Genomic DNA, 17,298 nt, shown 5'->3' with positions numbered 1-17,298 from the left:
TCCTTTAGTCCTTATTGGGCCATTATCAACGTGTCACACTGATTTCATTTTAAACCAGGTAACATAATGGACGGACGCTTGCTTCGACTTCTTCTACTTTCTGCAGGGTTTCTTACTTTTACAGCAAATTTCTTTTTTCAATTGCCAATGCGAGAATGTTCAACAAATAGTAAAGTTTTTCCGTGGGTGAAGACCAAGTGGGACGTAGGAATCGCAGGGGAGGAAAAAGTGAAAATTTCGAACGCAATACAGGACGAAATGGGTAAGATCAGAAGTTCATGAACTTCTGGTAAGATTAAATGTGGATACTAGTGACAAAAGTATAAGGAATAAAGACACCCTTACAGAGTAATCCTGCTAAGGCCCAAAAAAATCGTCAACTTATGTAATAATCAGTTAAGTCTCTCTGGCTTTTCTGTAGTAAAAATGCACGCAATGGATGATCCAGTTAAACTGATTTACTGCACGTATTTTGTTCACCCAATGATCGTGATTTACAGCCGTATATGACGCGTGTGGCCCTTTGATAATTTGACTACGACATAGTAATAATTTCTTGTGGTCAGCTAATATTACTTAAGCAATTTGACATTATAACAAAACAACGAAGTTGCATGATTTCCCCATAAGTTAGAATCAGTTTAAGAAATGCAATTTGGGTGTACCGCGAATATAATAATTTCAGTATCTTATGGAAATGGCATTTACTCTACCATGAAAACAACTACATATAGTCTTAAATTAAGAAATAACTATGATTTCAATAAACTTCATTATGGTGTACCGTTCAGAATGTTCAATAGCCGAATTGTAAGTGTCAAGAGCATCCTTTTTTTACTTTAAAAGGTGGTCAACGCATTTGACAACCAATTTATGAAATTCTTTTTATAGTTTATTCAGATCAGCGCCTGGATGTTCGAGAGGGTAGCCTGAACAAATTCTTGCCAACCAAAGAAAATCCTGTTCTTAACATAGAAGTTTATTCCAGCAGGATGAACGTGTCTGTTACAGTCAACAACAAAAAGGTAAATATGTTTAAAACCTTTTCTTAGTCTTTCTCAGCTTTCTTTTCTCTTCTCTTCTTTTTCTTTGAAAGAAAAAAAAAAAAAAGAGAGAGAGAGAGAAAGAGAAAAGTTTAAAGCTCGTTTTCGAAACCACAAATCGGGAATGCTTACCAAGAAAGCTAATTGCGAGGTAGGTATTGGCTACATGTCTTAGGTTTTGAGATGCAAGATATCAAATAAGATGCAAAATTAACAAAGTATGTTATTTGGTCTTTATCTTCTATATCATAGACATTAAGTATTACACAAAGTTAAGTAAAAAAGTGTTTTCCACAGAATTTTGTGGTTAAGCAATCGTATTTAAGCATGTTTTACATTCTGCATCTCATTTGATATCTTGCATCTCATTGGATATTGGTACAAATGTACACTACGACCTTTCTACAATCAAGTATAGTATAAATCAAGTATATATATATATATATATATATATATAAACTACTGGTCAGGAAAATCAAATCATGGCTAGTTGTTGTATCTCTACGACGCTGTTTCGTGAGGTGGAGTTGCTTCCCCCATCAGGAGTTTAATACTGAATGTATTTTACAACAATCATTTAAAACATTAGGTATTTAAGTAGAAAGCGCCCAGGGGATTACTTAAAATTGTTTCTCTGCAGCGCCTTGTTTCTATGTGGACAGGACGAGACGTCTCGTATTAAACTCCTGAGGAGTGAGTTATTGATTGTTTACTCATGGCTGGTAATAAGATTCATTGATCTGATTGATCAAGCGATTTCCGCTTTAAAACAAACTTGACTGCTATCACACTTAGCAGTCTATTTCTTACATCACCAGCTAAATATAGGAACTCCTCAGTGATGAAAAATGGTATCCCCAAATTATTTCCTCCTAAAAATTTAAATGATTCTATCTTAAAATGTGATCTTGGACAAATAGATGAAATATATCTCATATATCTTTCAATGTTTTTAACATTTGAATAATATTTGAGCCATTTCATCTATTTGTCCAAGGTCATATTTTAAGAAAAGAAAATACATCTGGGGAGATTACATATCCAAGAACCAATTTATATCATACTCTTCATATATTAATATTCAGTTAAATAGACACATTAAGATAGAATTTCATTCATAATAAGGGTCGTTTCTTCTAACCTTTACTTTTTTAGTTTTGTCTCGGCCCCATGGTGCTTTTTCGCTCAATTTATACATACATCTAAAGTTTATTATTATTACCATATATATCATCACCTTGAAACCCTTTCCGCGCCTTTGATTTTCGAAATGAAAAAGAATTTAAAGTTAAGAGTAATAATAATAAGCATCACCTTCCCAAAGAGCAAGGCAAAAAGTCGTTTATCTTTTAGAACTGAGTTTGATCACTTTCGGCAAAATTCCAATTAAGTTAAAGTTTGTTACCAGCATTTGTAGATTTGCTTTTGTTTTGTTTTGTTTGTTTTGTTTGTTTGTTTGTTTGTTTGTTTTCTTTTTTTTTACTTTACACGACATATTGGTCACGCAGAGGTTAAAACTCACTCTTCATTTTTCTGACCAAACTTAAACTCAAACTATCATACAATTCAAGATGTCAAAGGCTTTTGGGACTATACAGCTTTTATTACTCTGAGCGTAATGTGTCGCGAGCATTTGTTTAGAATCGAATAGCATGTATTTTGCTTTAGTAGCCTAATTATGAAATTGCAATTTCAGGCAGCAATTAATTTCCAGACGTGTTAACGACGTCGACACGCACTTCACGGATATATCCGTTACTACATTTGTTTAAAAAAAAGTCGCAGTTTGGTTATAAAAAACCTATGGCATATAATAATTGATATTTAAAGAGTTATAAAACAGCTTTAGAACAAGATAGAGTGGTTTCTAGCTTTAAAAAAAGTTTAATTAGCAATGTTTACACAGAACTGTTCTTCTTCCACTGGATTCCATTTGGAATTTAGAGTGATTTTTGTGGAGGGAGGAAAACCGGAGAACCCGGAGAAAAAAACCCTAGAAACACAGGAGAGAACTAAAAAGGCTACATGCGACAAGAGAGGCGAGAATATCGCGATTTCACTCGTGCTTCAATTCACTAGTATCACAAGTGTTTCAATCAGATTATCTAAAACGAAAAACCATTTTGTATTCTTTTCTATAACACAATAAGCGGCAATATTTTCTAAAATGATATTTGATCACTCAGAGCGGAACGCGTTAGTCATTACTTATTCTATTATTGAGATTAAGATTGGTAACGGACATCATCTACATATTCAATTATATTGTTTGCGTCAATTACTTTACTAGAAAAAAGACATGACCCTCAAAGTACGCCGCCAATGCTTAACAATATGCTGAGTTTCAATGTTACATATAATAAACGTGGTGCTTTTCGCTTCCCTCCCTCGTGTTTTTTACTCGGTACGACGGCCACAAAAGACCCCTACGACGTTCCAACAATCGTCCCCTTTCAAAAATCCCCCCACTGCTCAAAATATTTAAGCTTCTTTCTATATTTGATTCACAGATTTTCAGTGCCAATCACGTTAACTACATCGGCATCAATGTTGTCGTCCTTAATCAAAAAACTGGCGCGCGAATGGCTTCTCGAAACTTTGACACACTGGACAGTGAACAAGATTCTGAGGACTTAATGAAATTTGTTGAAGAAATTAATGTGGGCAGAATTTTATGTTTTATCGTAAAGGTAATGTTTTGATGGAAACTTAGTTGGAATTGAATAATAGAGACAGAAAAGGCAATATATATAGTGACTGCTATAGGCAATATATATAGTGATAGATTACCTACTGAAGTTGTTTAATTTTGTTGGCTGGTTGGTGGGTGGGTTGGTTCGCTGCTTGTCGGATGCATATTTGCAGATTTGTTAAATGGATATAGTTTGTCCTAATTTGTACTTTTAATCGAATTTAAGGACGAAGCATCATATCATCTTAAAGAAGATACTCGTAAATATTTTACCAAATTAGGAAGTCGTTTTATAAATCGGTTGCGGTGGAGAGACATGTGGGCTATGGTGATCCAGAAAAAGCTGTCAGGTGCTCGGGTACTAGCGGAATCCTTCCAAAAATGTGGGAAGGAGCCATGGGCAAGTCCTGTAGATCTGGTGACAACATTTATATCAGAAGAGGAAAGTGTTCATTGTGACTGGGGAAACAGTGAAACGAGTCGACGAAGACGCAAGTTCTGCAGTCTTTATGAAGGATATCATGGGGTGTGCAGATGTAAGATTCTTTATATCACTTTTTGCTATTTCCTATAACAGAAAAAGCTACAAACCCGATTTTAGTATGTCAAAATATCCTCATTACATAGCAGCATTCATTCTTTCTATATACGTACTTCTATTGTCGTTAAGCTTCAAATAACGGATTACAATTTGACCATCATATCATAAATGCGAGTCAAAAACAACAACAACAATACCTTTATTTAACCCTTGAGCTTTCAAAATTGCATGGGGATCGGAAGATATAAATTGAATATGTGGCCGGCTAACTACTATAACCACACCAGGGTTAACCAAATTAATTAGCGCCAAATTTCAAAGAAAACATGAACATTTTTTTCTTTGGACGATTATTTAGGTTCCATTGATATGAAAGGTTTTGATCACTAAAGTAAAATTTAGGCAATAAATGCAACGGGTGTACACATGAATTTTCAATCAACATGACACTTTACTTAAGTATATTTTTACACTTTTAAAAATCGCTATAGGTAGTAACCCGTATGACATTAACATGGACCCACCAGCTTTTCCAGATGGAAGCAGGCTACACCTTCCAGTTGCTGTCATGGTTGGTAACAGGCCTCACTATTTCTTTAGAATGCTGACCTCGCTACAAAATGTGATTGGTCTAGATATATCCATGGTTACAGTGTATATTGATGGCTTCTTCAAAGAGTCAGCCTCTGTGGCTGAACTTTTTGGAATGAATGCTGTGCAGCATGAGCCAGTAAGCAGATTAAATGGAAGAATCGCTCAGGTATTTAGCATTTTTAGTTTCTATTGAAATTGATTTTTATAACAGACTCGAGCCTTTCAATATATTTAAGGCCTAGCTGTGATGCACGATTATATATTTTACTATTTATTCAGCATTATAAGAGAAGTTTATCTACATCCTTTGACAACAATCCAGAAGCACAGTATCTGATCATTCTAGAAGAAGATCTCGAAATATCGGTGGACATCTTAAACTTCTTCCAACAGCTCCTTCCTGTTCTGGAGAAAGACGAGAGTTTGTTTTGTATATCAGCTTGGAACGATCAGGTAAAGCGGCTGGTTTAAAGTTAAAAACAAAGAGAGGCTTTAGCTGGTGATAATGAGCAATTTGGGGATGTATTTAGGTGTGCGTGCGTGTGTGTGTCAGTTTTGTCTGATTGGGACGATTAGGCAAACTTTTCTTTGCCATTATCACTGGTCAGTACTTTTTCACATGACACTGTAACAGGATATACATAATAGAATATATTAAAGATACACTCTATTGCCTTCAAACAAAATGTTGCATTTTGGTCAGTTTGTATGCATTTATTGTATTAACCCAAGTGCCTTGACTTGAAACGATTGTTTGAAGGCAACAGAGTAGAACTCTAATATCTGCTATTATTATCCAAGAAAATAAATCATGGTGATGTTTAAACAATGCAAAAAAATCCCCTCAGTAAAATAGGGTCTATTGCAAGTCATTCTTTAAATTCTTTTAGGGCTACAAGCACTCAGCCAATGATCCAAGTATGACGTACAGAATAGAGACAATGCCAGGACTCGGATGGTGAGATCTTCTTATATGGGACTAAGGGTCTTACGGGACAAAAATACTGATTTAACCTCATGGTCTTCCTTTTCAAACTGATATGTTTTTTTAACATGAAATTTGAATAAAGTAGTCGAAAATCGAATGTGCATTTTCTGCCTCCATGTTTTTAATGAAAATTTGAACATTGATTTAAAAGTTTCACATGCAGTTGATACTGGAATACCAAGATTGAAAGTACCACAAATATGCTGATAAGGTTAGTTTTTCTTTCAGGGTTTTGAGTCGCAAAATTTACAAGGGTGAACTCGAAAAAGTATGGCCAGGTCCTCAAAACCTGTTTGACTGGGACATGTGGATGAGAGGCAAGGAACAGCTCAAGGGTCGTGAATGTATAATACCGGATATTTCACGAACATATCATTTTGGCGCCAAAGGACTGAACGTAGGAATGTTCTTCCAGGCTGCGTATTTCCAGCAACGCGCTTTTAATACCATACCAAATGTTCAACTAAATGATGTGAATGTCATGCTGAAGGATAATTACGAAAAAGAAATTCATAGACTTATCAGGTAACGACCACCGGCAAGATAAAAACTTGCTAAAAGCAAAAAATTAAATAGATTATTGACAAAAACGATAAAAAAAAAAAAAAAAAAAAAAGGAAAAGTCTATGATCAATGATCCATGATCCATGATCTATCTAGCAATTAGTCCACGAGCCCGAATGGGCTATGACTATTGACTCGTAGTCCATTCGGGTTCGAAGACTAATACTCCAGTTTCGAGTTCCAAATTACCGCTTTCTTCCTTGATGAGACAGACTCATCTACTTAGGGTTACCCTCGATTTTGTGCAGAATATTTATGAGTCCCAGTGAATGTTCCGTGGAATTTCAAAGTTTTTGTATTGTTGAAATTGTGCCTTCTTTACTTACCGTTGGTATTGTGAATATTTAGACGCTGATTCCAGGCTAACAAGCATTAACTATATATCTTTGATCGATTTTGGCCCATTTTTACACATTTTCGAAAGTTATGGAATAATTCTCGACCAATTTGTATACAATGATGAAAGCGGAAGTGCCTGAACGGCTGACCACGCAATATTTCCTTTGGTTCTCCCGGATCCTGGATTTATAAGTAATTTTAGAAAATGTGATTTTTCGATGTATAAAAACTTTCATGTTACTCGTCTTCTGGTTACACTCACTCTCGTCGTACGTGAGCAAGGCCTCGTTGGCTGTGAGCTCACGACTAGCCACCCGAATAAACTCGTGGGAATTAGCCAACCACAACCTAGACTTTTCTCCACACTGCTAAATTACAAGAAAACGTTATGTTCAGATCCCAAGGAGTTTGTTCTACGTATTGCTTCTGAATGATCTCTCCCTTACCGGTCAATATAATGTGTAGCAGCTCCCCTTTCCTGTTGTCCAAAACCATGTGATCCCTACAAAATATCTTAATTTCCGTCCCTAAAAGTGGTTTCCGTTGTTTCTTTAGCATCGCCACACTTCTAGACCACAAGAAAACCCCCTGTTCAGATGTCAAGAACTTTGTCCCAAACACTAAAGGCAAGACCTACTTGTTTTACATCACGATGAAACATAAAAAAGATTATCAAACGTGGAGCAATGTAGCTACATGCTTCAGGATATGGGATCTTGATGCAAGAGGATTTCACAACAGCATGTTCAGGTTGTGGTATAAAAAGAATCATATCATTGTGGTTGGATGTCCTGCTTCAAAGTATTGCTCCTTTAAACCAGATAATATTGTACCTATTGATATGCCAAAACCCGAGAAAAGACCCAAAGAAGAAGATGTCTAGCCGCTAACGATTACGTCAACAATATGAAGCATAGACTACGGCAAAGATCCGTAGCGGTCTATTTCAGGCAGAATAAGAAGTAATACTTCTTATTCTGCCTGAAATTAAAGATATAACTAGCTATTCTCAGCGGTCTGGTATAAAACTGGTATAACTTTATGATATTTATACTTATTAGCATTGCCTAGTTTCATGTCGTAGAGTACTGGGTCGAAATCTGTCAGTCGTGAAAAGGATGCCAACAATATCTTCATTAATTCTCAGTGATTTTTACTCACTCATTCGGTCAAAATCTGGTTGCATTTTTCGAGCTCAAAGGACTCATTCGACTACATATATTTAAAAGATTCTTTTAGTTAGCTTGGTGTACAGTTATTTAGTCTCCCAAGTCCTTTCACTCGATATAAAACCCGTCAATATTGATCATTTCACTTCAAACCTTCTAATGCTCGAATGTTGGCCTCCTGATTAATTCCTCTATTTAGGGCTAAATAGCCAGCTTGAATTCAAAAAAACCTTCTTGAAACTGGTGTCCCGTGGACCAGTTAGTAACTTTTTAAAGTGCGGCACTTAAAAGTCCTTTGAAAAATATTTGTCACTGACCGGCTTCGCGACTACGAGATCTACTAGACTAAAAAGGATTATGGGTAGAAGTAACTGAAGTGTTAAGCTACATATATATCATTAGCAAAGTGATGAGTATACTGTGTTTCCATTTTGATTTACCGCGAAAATGGCTAGCGGTTTGGATGACCCAAGCCCTCGGCATGAAAACTAGTAGCTATTTACTTGTTTTCACCCAATTACTTACTTCGCAGAACACGAAGGCACACGTCACATTCATTCGAGCTGTACTCTCCATGATTATGATTAAAACGCGAGCTAAAACTTTACTGCTTCAGTGATTTTTACCCAATATACTCCCGTTCGAATTCGTCGCGTAGTTGCGGAGTCGGTCAGCGAAAACGTTTTTTATTTTCTTCAAAAGACTGTATACGGTACTGTTAAAGGAGCATCCAGTAAAGACACTACACATGTTTTTCAGAAAACAAAAAAGTGTTACTATGTACTCAGTGCTCATGTCCCGCAGCCCGGTTCCCTGTTGCATTTTGAACCGCTTGGTTGCGAAATTGCATTTCGACTCAGTGCAAACTGCCAGTCTTCATCAGGCGATATCTGGATGGTGAGTTTGTTATATAGCATTTGTCAGAACATGTCTGTTATGATTGGTTGGTCGGTCTGTGCGGAGACTGGTAGTTGATGCGTCTCTGTCATCCAGAGCGTTTTCTCATCGTCAGTATCGCGTTTTCTCATCGTCAGTATCCACGCCTTAGGGATTTCCATGCCACGACCCTATCTATGTTTCTCGGGTGGAGTCGGATCTGAAAGGATCCCCTGACTATGTGTGTATACTGCAAAAAACAATGGGGTTCTCAATCTCCCAGCCAGGGCAATGTTCGGTCTTATGTGGATGTTCGGTTACTGCTGAATGAGCTCTCTACGCGAACCAACCACACCTCTCTCGCGTGTTAAGACAAAAAATGCTAGCAATAGGATTCAAACGTACGCCTCACACAAAAAGTGGTGAATAAATAAGTCTAAACTTATTTTCTGCTAATATCAAGTTCTTTATTAGTTATACTCCATATGCAGGAATTAGACATCATCAATAAGTGTGTTTTAACACACTAAAAATTAACATCTTAACTTAACTTAATTTAATTTAACTTCTAGTTGCCATTGAATAGTGGCTTTGACCATTCCACGAAACTGTTAGTTTATAGGTTTAAGGAACTTTGTAGCGGCTCTCAGTTTCTGAATCATTAGCGACATTTCAAACTTCAAACGCTCGCGTTTCTCACTTTCAGGAATGTTTTTCAATTCCATAACCTTTTTGATGTTCCAGAATTTACAATTAAACAGCAGAGATTTGTCAGTTGGCCAGTTTGTTTTAGAATAAGGACTCGAAAACTTTTTTTCTATTCCTGAGAGTTGATCATTGAGCGCGCGTAACTTCAATGGATTCTGCGTTTGACCTGCAATATTTTGTTTTGCAGACTCGAAATTAGTGACCATCGCGGAAAACGCATCCTTAGATTGTCTCAATTCATTCATTTGTAAGGAATCCAGTTGATTGGGTGAGGAAATAGAAAGATAAGCTCGATCAACGCACTTGGCAAGTTTACGAACGCTAAATGGCAAAATGACAGAGTCGGAAACATTTAAGAGCATGCTACCTAAGAATTGAGTCATTGTTTTGCAATAGAGGAAATTTGGATCTGCAAACGTTTTGACTGAGTAAAAGGTATCGTACTGCGAGTGAGACAGAGAGAAAAGTCGAGCAGCAATTTGAAATCCAAAAAAATAACTAAAATCAGCTGCCGGAAGACTTAGGAATATACTGAACGGCAAAGTATCCGAAAAATGCCTAAACTCGTAAACATAAGGTTCCCCCGGGTAATCTGTGTATTTTGGCATACGCTGGAACATATTATCATAGATTGTCAGGTTGCTGTTAGTAGGGTCCTGGAATTTTTTAGCGTGATTAAGAATAAGATCACCTAACATGGTGCTTGACTGAGGAGCCAATACGAAGTTACCACCTATAGCCACATCAGTATTTAGATAAGCTACAACTCTATCTCTTAAAATATCTTCATTTTCCTCTACCCATTCAGATGACCCTAACATTTCAAACTCCTTTCCAGCCCAGCTACACAACTTTATTGTCCTCCTTGGTCTCCATCCATTTTGCTTGAGTTTCCACAAGACTCTTGATATCTCCATCAGTACTGCCATTCCACTCGAAGGGTCACTGCCTCCAAACGTTACCGCATCTTTGTGGTTACCAATCAGGACATATCGGTCAGGTTCTTCTGAGCCGGAGATCGTTGCTATGACGTTACGTATCTTCTTAGTGACGTACTGATTGTTGACTTCTAGTTTAACGATGAGAGTTTTATTTGAGGAATTAGGCTTGAAACCGGGTCCAAACCTGTAACCAACGGGGAGGTTACCGGCCATGCTTGTTGGGACTTTTTCACCTGTTTATTAGATAAAAAGTGAACTTCATACATTGCCGATAATTAGGCATTTCTATGTTTTTTTTTCTGTGTGTGTGTGTGTGTGTGTGTGTGTGTGTGTGTGTGTGTGTGTCTACTGCCGCGTTTAAAAAGCGTTTGACAAGGAAAGTGTATATTCACTGCCAATATTTTGTTTTTGCTCAAGCAACGAAAATATTCTCACAAGAAAATGGCATGCGGAAACATTACATCCTAACTAATAAGGTTCATACGTTCTTTTACCTTTCATTCGACTCTCAGTAGTATGGAAGCATCTTCATATGAAATCGATTGGGCAGGAATCAGATCAGACAGCATTGTTTGATTTAAAGGGCGACGATACATCCCACGTTTAGAAGGGAGAAGAGGGGTTTTATTGTCACCTAAAATGTTACTCAACGACTTGCTTTGAACACCATTAGGAGGCATCCATGGTTTTTGCGGGTACGTATTGCCAGGTTGAATTCCCTCTAGTGCATGAGTTATAGGATCAGGATATACGATGGCCCCAACTGCTCCTCTCAACTTGGCATTCCTGACCTTTAATTTGCATATGGTTAGTATTAACCAAGCATTTCAAACCGGAATTTCTCAACTCCCAGTTTGAAATATTTTTTAGAGATAGGACTAAGGAATTCTCATCTCTCATGCTTCGCGCCAAATTGATTATCAATACTCGTCGCTGCTGAACAAGCCACTGAAGCATTTTGTGGGGATGCGAGGTGGGATGTTTCCGCAAAAAAAGAGGGATTAGAACGCAAAATGGAATATTCGTGTAGCAAATGGCACACTTGCTTACTTCAGTATCATAGCCAGCAGATGCAGCCTGAAAATGATCAGTATATGGTATGATATACACCGCAACGAAATATGGCGATCAATTGTATAAGTATTGCTAAAATACAGCATTTTCATATATGGAAAATAAATTGCAGGCCGAAGCGTCCTCCTTTAACTGTAAAGAATCCAATTGCAATTTACCTCTCCAAATAAATCTTTAAACATGACAATCTTTCCTTTTACTGATATGTTTCTTTTTTCTAACTCTTGGAAATCCTTCTCTGACCCCAAATTGGCATAAACTAGTTCTCCCTCTACGGTTCCATTAGGAGAGTAGGCTAAGAATGGTTTGTATTTGAATACATCGTTGCCCTGGAGACCACCAGCGGTTACCTATTTGAACAGAAGTCAGTCGGCAAGAGTATAATTGTTACGACTTTAGAAATATTGTGAATATTGGGAAATATCAACCAAGACGCGAGTCTTCACTGAACCTGAAGCGAATGTTTATTTAGTCATTTAAGTGAATATAATAAATAATGGAGAGAGAGGTTTTTTATTCCAATTTTTATATTTATCTCTGTAAGCGGCACAAATCGATGAACAAGCGTGCGCGCGTGCGATTTATTCACCTACACAGCAAAAGACGTAAATTGTGACCAATGAACGCGACGGATTTATTATATTCACTTTTGTAAAAATACTAAAAAAGAAATATTTGCCAAGAGTCATTTAGTTCCCTGACCAACAAGGCCACCAATTCATGAGTAATATTAATAATTCTTGATCTCTCATACTTACATTTAGTTGTCCTACTATTTCGTAATCTACTTCCTTGGTGTCGTCGTTGATTATAGATACTTTGTTAGGGTTGTCTTCTTGAGGAAGAGACATAAGGACCTCGTACTCAGGTTCCTCAACCTCGAATCCGTAGCTCTTCCAGGTGTCCCGGATGTGATTTGTTATATTTTCATTTCCAATGGACGTCTCCATGTGCGGAATGCTGGAGAAAAACCTGATAAAAATTTTTTCTCTATAAGAAAATACCTTGACTTTAGTGCTGGTAAATTAATAAGACAATACATGAGTGCACACACTAAACGACAGTGGCGATGAACACGTGCGTGGGGTTTGGCTTACATCTACTTAAAAGCAATGAGAAGCTAGTACCTATGACTCTACCTGTTGGTGAAATATAGCACGTAGGAGGATTTTGGGAGATACACGACACAAGCCAATAAAAGATATACTATCCGAAGGCCATTTATTTTATGATTTAGCGGGACATATACCAAACTAAAAAAATGCTTTATTTTCTGGCTCGGCAAAATTACATGGAAAAGACGTTAAAAGTGAAAGGAGTGTAGATAAAATGTGGTAAAGAAACATTTATGTGTGATGCCAACTAAAAGCAAGGTCTTTGTGAGTTGATCAGGGAAAGAAAGCGACAGTACTATTTAAGATATAAACTCATGGGTCGCATTCCTGTGAGAATATTGAAAACGGATGTAGTTGCATATTGGTGCCATAAGTCGATATTTCGATATAGAAATTGCATAATAAGAGACGTTTAATCAGTCATTGTATCCTGTTTCTAAACAGAGTACTCTGAACTAGCAAAACAACAAACAAATTACCTCAAATTATTTTCCAACTCGCTTTTGCTGGTCATGTTGTTGAACGTTTGATGGTACTGCTCTGTGGTACGTATTATTGGCGGCTTAGTCTTACCTTCAGTAAACACACCGAACAAAAATAAAACACAAAGAAAAAACATTTCATACGATTATGCTTTCAGTTAAAAGTGGTGTTCTTGATGCTGACTAACAAGTAACTATTCCATGTAATCACCGGTTATATAATGATTGGGAGTTGCGTGTTTCGTTGTAACCACCTGTAAATGAATTATCAAGTGATCACCAGTTACATTATGATGGTGAAATATGTGTATCATCGGTCTCACCTGCAACTGAAGTGTATCTTACCAAACAACTAAAGCGTATCAAGTAATCACCAGTTACATTATGATGGTGTAATGTTTGTATCATGGTTTTCATCTGCAACTAAAGAGTATCTCACCAAACAACCAAAGTGCATCAAGTAATCACCAGTTACATTATGATGGTGAAATGTTTGTATCATGGTTTTCATCTGCAACTAAAGTGTATCTCACCAAACAACTAAAGCGTATCAAGTAATCACCAGTTACATCATGATGGTGAAATGTGTGTATCATTGGTCTCACCTGCAACTGAAGTGTATCTCACCAAACAACTAAAGCGTATCAAGTAATCACCAGTTACATCATGAGGGTAAAATATGTGTATCATCGGTCTCACCTGCAACTAAAGTGTATCTCACCAAACAACTAAAGCGTATCAAGTAATCACCAGTTACATCATGATCATGAAATGTTTGTATCATGGTTTTCATCTGCAACTAAAGAGTATCTCAACCAAACAACTAAAGTGCATCAAGTAATCGCCAGTTACATCATGATGGTGAAATATGTGTATCATTGGTCTCACCTGCAACTAAAGTGTATCTCACCAAACAACTAAAGCGTATCAAGTAATCACCAGTTACATCATGATGGTTAAATATGTGTATCATCGGTCTCACCTGCAACTGAAGTGTATCTCACCAAACAATAGCGATGCGCGGACGTGACGTCACTAAAATGTAACGTAATACGAGGGTCGGACATTCGAACCGGATGTGCTATACATTTACTATAATATTTTATGGCAAAACAAGATAGTTTGTTGAAGAAAAAAGTAGTTATTTTGACCGAAAACGACGACGTTCCTGGCTCAAAATTTATCAGCTGCCCTGAAGATTATACGGTTGAGCAACTAAAGCGCTGGTTAAAGTGCAGAGGCCTAAAACAAAGTGGCAAACGTCAAGAGTTAATCACTCGTGTCAAGGACTGCATCGCCAGTGGAAATCACCATTTACTCGATCATGGAATCGATGATGGAAAATGGCTGAAAGCCAAGGAAGATCGAGAGAATGGATGTAGTTTAGCCCACAACAAATCTCTCGTACCTGATCCACCAGAGAAGAACTGGAGGCTATTTCCTTCGAATAATATTCCATCATTGTTTAACTACGGGCACGTGTATCACTATGCCTTAGAGTCGCTTCTTGCCCGCAGTGATCAGTGATCAGTGATCAGAAGTCAGTCCAACGAAGTGTTTCATTAGTTCTGAGTTTTCCTTTACAATTTCATAAGATACGTTACTAACCACCTTTGTTAATACTTGTCTTGAGTTGATAGCAGCATTTCTCATCATCATGGTTTCGAGTTTAAGGGCCAGTTCGTGCTTGCTTACATCTGTTTGTGTCGCAAACTCACGACTTTTAGCTGGCTTCTGTAAGTCATCCTCTGGTGTGGGATTTTCATTAAATTCAGTGCTGTTATCAACTTTAGCTTCGTTGATGACTGAAGATGGTTGGTCTTGGCTTGCCTCCGATCGACTTCGTTTACAAGGAACGGCGTCCGCATGTCTTTCACGTGGCGGCTTTCGCTTTCGTCTTGACGCTTTCAATACTTCCATTTGGCTCAGAGTTGCCTTCAAGGGCACATCGAACTCCTCTGTAGGTCCTGCCTCTCCTGGCCAATGCAAGTAGCATACATATGTGTGTTTTGTGACACGATCTACTGTAAAAGCTTTACCTCGACCACAAGCATTAACCCATCTAGTACATCTCTCGAGTCCTTGGGACTTCTTTGGGAACGGTAGAAATATCGGTTTACCTTCCTGCAATCTCTTCTTTAGCGCCGGGTGAAGCAAATCAGGATATCTAGAATCAGTCTTACACTCTCCCCAACAGCAGTGCTTTGTCGCGACCATTTACAGCACAAAATATTCGACAACAACTATATATTCTTCCCTTCGACTCACTATTCTTTAGCAATGGTTGTCCGACCTTTGCGGGGGGTCCAAAGTTGACGTAATCTATTTTTAGAGCGTCCGCGCATCGCTATTGAAGCGTATCAAGTATTATCAAACTCATTAATAAGTAACCAACACAGCCCAAAACAACAGGGTTTTTGGCTGCCCTCAATCAAACATTTTCTAGCTCGGATTGTTGCCGAACTGAAATTGTATTAAAAGAAGACAAAAACCTAGACCTTAAGCGAATTATTGCTAGTTGTCTGATTCGCATGATTATGAAAATGAGCATAAAAAGAGTAGAAAAAATACAGCCCCCTGTTTAATGTATGTTAAAAACCAAATTTAAAAGACCATGTTTTGAAATTATTGTAAAGTCTGATTTAGCAAATTTGATTTCTGGTTTTCAAGACATCATACTGCGTCACGTGTTTCACAAGACTACGGTACCGGCTAGGATCCCCGAGGCAAGGAACTACCTTTAACGTTTATTGCGGTAGACTTCTGGATGAAAGTGATACCAGTTACGTGATCCAACTCAACTGGCTTACAGTATAATTCTGATTCCTTTTAACTATGTCGAAGAGCCTAGATGCAGGCCCGAACAAAACTCCTGCTCAATTTGGTTTTTAACCATAAGAATACCTAATCACAAGTACTAGGCTATATGACAGTGAGTGTAACAGTTATTCCCGATTTCAATACTCTTCTCAGCGCCTAAACACTCTCAACTTTTCCAACCTATGAGTGTGCGGGTCCAGCATCTCCTTGACTACAAATGTCGATCATTATTGTTAGCCATCAAAAAGTCTTAATCATTATTGAATATAGAATAAATGTAGCAAAGAGTGGCATAACACACGTCCATAAAACGTGAACGATACAAATCCATAGTTCATTGAAGTTGCCGTAAAATCACTGCAATTTGGTAAAATAGAGACATGGTACACTTCGCGGGAATGAGGAGAATGAGGTCGGAACAACGAGTAGGATTTGAATCTCGTAAGTGTTATATTTCTTGGACTATGTATGATGGTTATGAAATAGGTCCAAGGCAATTGGCGATCAACTCCCTTTTGACCTGGACAACACAGGAACTGAAGCTCAATTCCATTAAGAAACACATCTTCCTCTCCAGCCCCCTTTGCCCTAACAATGTTGGTTGAATGAAAGAGTGTTTATGTATGTTGAACCAATCATTAGGCGAAACAACATTGATAAAGAGAAGAGGCGGGTGTCGATAGTATCTAGGAATAAACTTTCACTTTATTCACAGTTGGTTTTGATTACATGAATTGATAAACCTAAAACACGCATCATGATGTAATATGATATAACTAGCTAAAAACTAGTGTGAGCTGCGTCGGTGTTTCTAATGAAACAGTAATGATAAAAAGGTAAATCATACACTGTTAAAAACACTGACCAATTTGTTTGTACAACTTCTAATGTTGTATATTGTATCAAAGTACCCGCTGTAATCTTTTGTATGTGGGCGAAACTGGCCGCCGTCTTGGTGATCGCATTCTTATTGGTGATTACTTGATACGCTTTAGTTGCTTGGTGAGATACACTTTAGTTGCAGGTGAGACCAATGATACACACTTTATCATCATGATGTAACTGGTGATTACTCGATACCCTTTAGTTGTTTGGTGAGATACACTTTAGTTGCAGGTGAGACCGATGATACACACATTTCACCATCATGATTTAACTGGTGATTACTTGATACGCTTTAGTTGTTTGGTGAGATACACTTTAGTTGCAGGTGAGACCGATGATACACACATTTCACCATCATGATGTAACTGGTGATTGCTCGATACCTTTAGTTGTTTGGTGACATACACTTTAGTTGCAAGTGAGACCGATGATACACACATTTCACCATCATGATTTAACTGGTGATT

General features: G+C 37.6%; 2 protein-coding genes across 3 annotated transcripts; one reads left to right on the top strand and one right to left on the bottom strand.

Annotated features, from left to right (window-relative positions):
* The first annotated feature begins 3 nt into the window (after positions 1–3).
* LOC116296777 (protein O-linked-mannose beta-1,2-N-acetylglucosaminyltransferase 1) lies at positions 4–9,251 on the top strand. Its single transcript, XM_031704857.2, has 9 exons — positions 4–262; positions 892–1,025; positions 3,554–3,733; positions 3,962–4,271; positions 4,768–5,036; positions 5,150–5,323; positions 5,761–5,828; positions 6,087–6,383; positions 7,317–9,251. Exons 1-9 carry the CDS (start codon positions 67–69, stop codon positions 7,642–7,644), a joined length of 1,956 nt encoding a protein of 651 aa, XP_031560717.1. The 5' UTR covers positions 4–66; the 3' UTR covers positions 7,645–9,251.
* Positions 9,252–9,274: 23 nt separating this feature from the next.
* On the bottom strand, positions 9,275–15,407 carry LOC116296781 (putative N-acetylated-alpha-linked acidic dipeptidase). Of its 2 annotated transcripts, XM_089036614.1 has the most exons (5): positions 13,124–15,407; positions 12,288–12,501; positions 11,688–11,879; positions 10,950–11,246; positions 10,557–10,688 (listed from the first exon to the last, which is right to left on the bottom strand). In XM_089036614.1, the coding sequence occupies exons 1-4, from the start codon at positions 13,261–13,263 to the stop codon at positions 10,953–10,955; spliced, it is 840 nt and encodes a 279-aa protein (XP_088892740.1). In that variant the 5' UTR covers positions 13,264–15,407; the 3' UTR covers positions 10,557–10,688; positions 10,950–10,952. The 2 variants fall into 2 exon arrangements, with proteins under 2 accessions (XP_031560728.1, XP_088892740.1); XM_031704868.2 differs by lacking the exons at positions 11,688–11,879; positions 12,288–12,501; positions 13,124–15,407 and having other exon boundaries at positions 9,275–10,688; positions 10,950–11,086.
* Between the last annotated feature and the right edge of the window lie 1,891 nt (positions 15,408–17,298).

This window comes from Actinia tenebrosa, unplaced genomic scaffold, assembly GCF_029948245.1.
Source record: "Actinia tenebrosa isolate PJP-AT-01 unplaced genomic scaffold, QUT_ActTen_1.0 PGA_scaffold4__44_contigs__length_22323623, whole genome shotgun sequence".
Taxonomy (NCBI): Eukaryota; Metazoa; Cnidaria; class Anthozoa; order Actiniaria; family Actiniidae; genus Actinia; species Actinia tenebrosa.
The sequence above is the reverse complement of the archived record's forward strand: the minus strand, read 5'-3'. Positions and strand labels throughout refer to the sequence as shown.

Excerpts from the sequence above, each read along its gene's own strand:
- LOC116296777 (XM_031704857.2), top strand. The coding sequence starts at position 67 with ATGGACGGACGCTTGCTTCGACTTCTTCTACTTTCTGCAGGGTTTCTT. Across the intron at positions 5,037-5,149 it reads TAAATGGAAGAATCGCTCAG|CATTATAAGAGAAGTTTATC; the intron begins GTATTTAGCATT and ends CTATTTATTCAG. Across the intron at positions 6,384-7,316 it reads GAAATTCATAGACTTATCAG|CATCGCCACACTTCTAGACC; the intron begins GTAACGACCACC and ends TTGTTTCTTTAG.